The sequence below is a fragment of the Opisthorchis viverrini genome (assembly GCF_000715545.1).
Source record: "Opisthorchis viverrini unplaced genomic scaffold opera_v5_267, whole genome shotgun sequence".
Classification (NCBI taxonomy): domain Eukaryota; kingdom Metazoa; phylum Platyhelminthes; class Trematoda; order Opisthorchiida; family Opisthorchiidae; genus Opisthorchis; species Opisthorchis viverrini.
The window spans coordinates 297,828-300,994 of record NW_008751924.1 but is presented as its reverse complement, the minus strand read 5'-3'; the positions used below and the strand labels follow the sequence as shown (position 1 = coordinate 300,994).

The following is a 3,167-nucleotide window of genomic DNA, read 5'->3' as shown; positions in this document are numbered from 1 at the left end:
TCCAGGATTAAGAACATCTTCACTAGCTTCCCCCAAATATATGCACTCTTCCACTTTTGATCGGTCCCATCTGCCAGAACATGCGCAGACCAGGCAGTTGTCTGCCTTCCTCCCATTATCTTACCTTTCTCAATGTTCCGTTCCTTTCTGTCTGTGGAATGACCATTCACAGACTGCAGCTCTGCCGAGTATCACCCTGCACATCTCCGTGATAGATCTGTTGGATACACGGACGATTAGCCCTTCCTTGCAATCTGATTCAGTTTCCCTCTTATGCTAGACATTCCACTCACCAAAGCCCCATTGGCCTCACCGCCATTTCCTCTTTCCGTTTACTCACCCTTTGACTAAACCCTCTGGACAGCTCATTCAGTTTTCAGTCTTCACCGCGGGACTATCAATAAAGTTTGGCCTCCTACGTCGAAGGTACAAGTACTTCATCGGAGTGATGGTTCCCCTATACCTCCGAAAATTGTTCTACCCTAGGGTTGAGTTATCATGGTAATGATATGACCTGATCCCAGGAAGGCCATACTAGGACCCAGACGAATTAAGGTGGGATCTACACTGTGTTTAATGTAGTTGTTATGAGTTGCAATGCCAACACAGTTTCCCTGAGATACAATAATGTCTCATATATCTTTGACCTTTATCTGATTCCGTTGTACTCTCTCGCCTTTTATAGCTTTTTACACCTGTTGCTGGTCTCTACCGTTGCCTAAACGCGTGCTCTGTGCAAACGCCCAACCATCCACAATGAATCCGGTGACACCCTCCGCTGCATCGCCATCCGCCCCTACGAATACCACGTCTGCACCAGAAATGGAAAGTGTTTATAAGTGGATATCTGCCCTTACGAACGTGGAAACGAGAGAGAGTGCATTGCTCGAGCTGTGGTAGGTGTGTTAGTTTGTTTATCCTGCTGGCAGCAAAAAACGAGAAAGTGTTCCTGAACTTGCTCCGCTACTGTGGAATTCGTGTGGATCTATTGCAGCCCTTTTACAAGAAATTTGCGCAATATATCCATATATCAACCCACCTAATCTGAATGTAAGTAGTAGTTCGCAGCTTTCAGTTCGAATCCCACATGTTTTCTTCTCTTATACGAGTACAGTGTACCCTCTATTTCTATGACGAACACCCACACAGTCGATGTTCCTAACACAACTGTAATTTTTGCCACCGCGCTTTTCAAGCTAGATGTTAATCTCCAATCTGGAAGGGATGGGTTTTTGTTAATCAAGCTTTATTTGCAGCGAGTTGTGTGGCATTCAAGATGTATTCAAATTGTCATCGTTCGAACGGTCCTCCTTCAGTCTCATTTAGGCTAACCAGAACGAGGGACTTGTGAATAAGGGTGCGACTGTTGTTAAGTCGGCCACTATCTACCACACATACCGCCGTGTGTTGTTTACCGGTTTAGGGCGGATAAAATGTTAAACATAGGGACATATTAGGTTCGCATAAAGAGAATGAGCGAGACGGCTGAGCATATCCCCTTTCTGATGTTACTTCACAAGTACACCAGTCGGTTTGCTCTAATTGGAGAAATGGAAGTAATCCAGAGGAATTTAGTTATGGAACTAACCACTTCTGAAAGATTTGTTCCTAAGTGCCATTACGGAATTACTCTCGGAGTCGAGAAATCCAGAGCATCCATTTAAATTTCCGAACACAGCACTGCTGCAGTTGCTGTCTGTAAGCTTCTCTTTCAAAACTAGTGTGTAGCTGTTTCAGTTAGATACGGGGCGACCGTCAATGGGTTAAGCACTGAGGCATTGACCATTTGACTTTGGTGCTCGCTACACAGGATTGATATTGGTGCTGTATGAACTGACTTTGAGAGAATCCACCTGACCATGACAGGAACCAGTCCCACATTAATTCGACCGCGCATTCCACATGCTATGTTACCCAGAGATTAGGTCAGTTCCACCCGTGCACATGTGAAATGCATCTTGTTGCATCTAACCGTATCTACAAAACGATACAGAATCTTCAACCTGCGGGTTTCGATCGCAGTGAACAGAAACTCGATCCCAATGAGTAATGGTCCACAGCACCCGAAAATCCGACGAGAAAATTGTAGCAAAGACTACTTTATGCTGTTTTCCACATTTTGTCAATGCAGTTGTTATTTACGACTGGTTTTGTTGTTTCTAGGCTCACCAATCCAATCGGGTTTGCAACGCATTGGCCCTCCTTCAATGTCTCGCCTCACATCCGGAAACACGGAGCGACTTTCTCAAAGCAAACATCCCTTTGTATCTGTACACTTTCTTGAACACAAGTAATCGTACGCGACCTTTTGAGTATCTACGTCTCACCAGTCTCGGTGTCATCGGTGCACTTGTCAAAGTAAGTCTTTCTGCTCCAATGAAGTAGTATCGTGGACTGCACTCGGAGATGACATTGACAAACAGTGATTTTTACGCTGTGCCTGAACCGTTATCGTATAAGCAGGTGAGATCACGAATTTAGAAGTTGTTCATACTCCTTTTAGGTTAGTGACACAGCCATCGCTTTATAACCGCGCAATAAGAAGGAATTTGCAAACGAAGTGAGATGCCTTATTTTAGCCTTTCTAACACTTCCAAACAGCCCTACTGGGTTCTAGTTCCGCTGAAAATACAGCGGTGCTGTAAGTCCACCGTAGACCATAGTCCTATGGTTTCATAGTATACTACACTCGGGCTAATTGAGCGAGCGTACACAACTGAACCGGGGCATTCTCATAATGATACAATTCGGACGGTTCACATGAGCAACCTAGCATTGGGATGTACTGCACCATAACTTTTGCGTTAAGTTTAAGGTATCTCGTTATTCCATTCTGAAAACCAGACACCTCTAAATGAGCAGTTGTTGAGACATTTATCAATCCGTTGTTTAGTAGGTATGGTAATGAATCGGACGCGCAGAATACGCCCCATTGAGCTATACTGGGGGGTGTCCCAATCCATTGTTGGTAGGTATGGTAATGAATCGGATGCGCAGAATACGCCCCATTGAGCTATACTGGGGGGTGTCTGTGCAACACTCACAAGGTCTCTCATACCAGGTTGGTCAATGGTTAGAGGTCTGACGAACACAGTCTCCTGGCCCTCCAGCTTGGGGGTTGGAACATGTATGGCGACTTGTTCCGTAGAAAAGGTAATGCATTTGCA

General features: G+C 45.0%; 1 protein-coding gene across 1 annotated transcript in view; it reads left to right on the top strand.

Annotated features, from left to right (window-relative positions):
• Positions 1-685: 685 nt before the first annotated feature.
• The window catches only part of T265_09287 (hypothetical protein), a gene marked incomplete at both ends in the record, with an annotated part of 13,539 nt that continues 11,057 nt past the window's right edge, over positions 686-3,167 (top strand). Inside the window, 3 exons of the mRNA XM_009175315.1 lie at positions 686-896; positions 930-1,050; positions 2,164-2,358. Coding sequence (XP_009173579.1) covers positions 757-896; positions 930-1,050; positions 2,164-2,358 — 456 coding nt within the window. The remainder of the gene's footprint in view (positions 897-929; positions 1,051-2,163; positions 2,359-3,167) is intronic.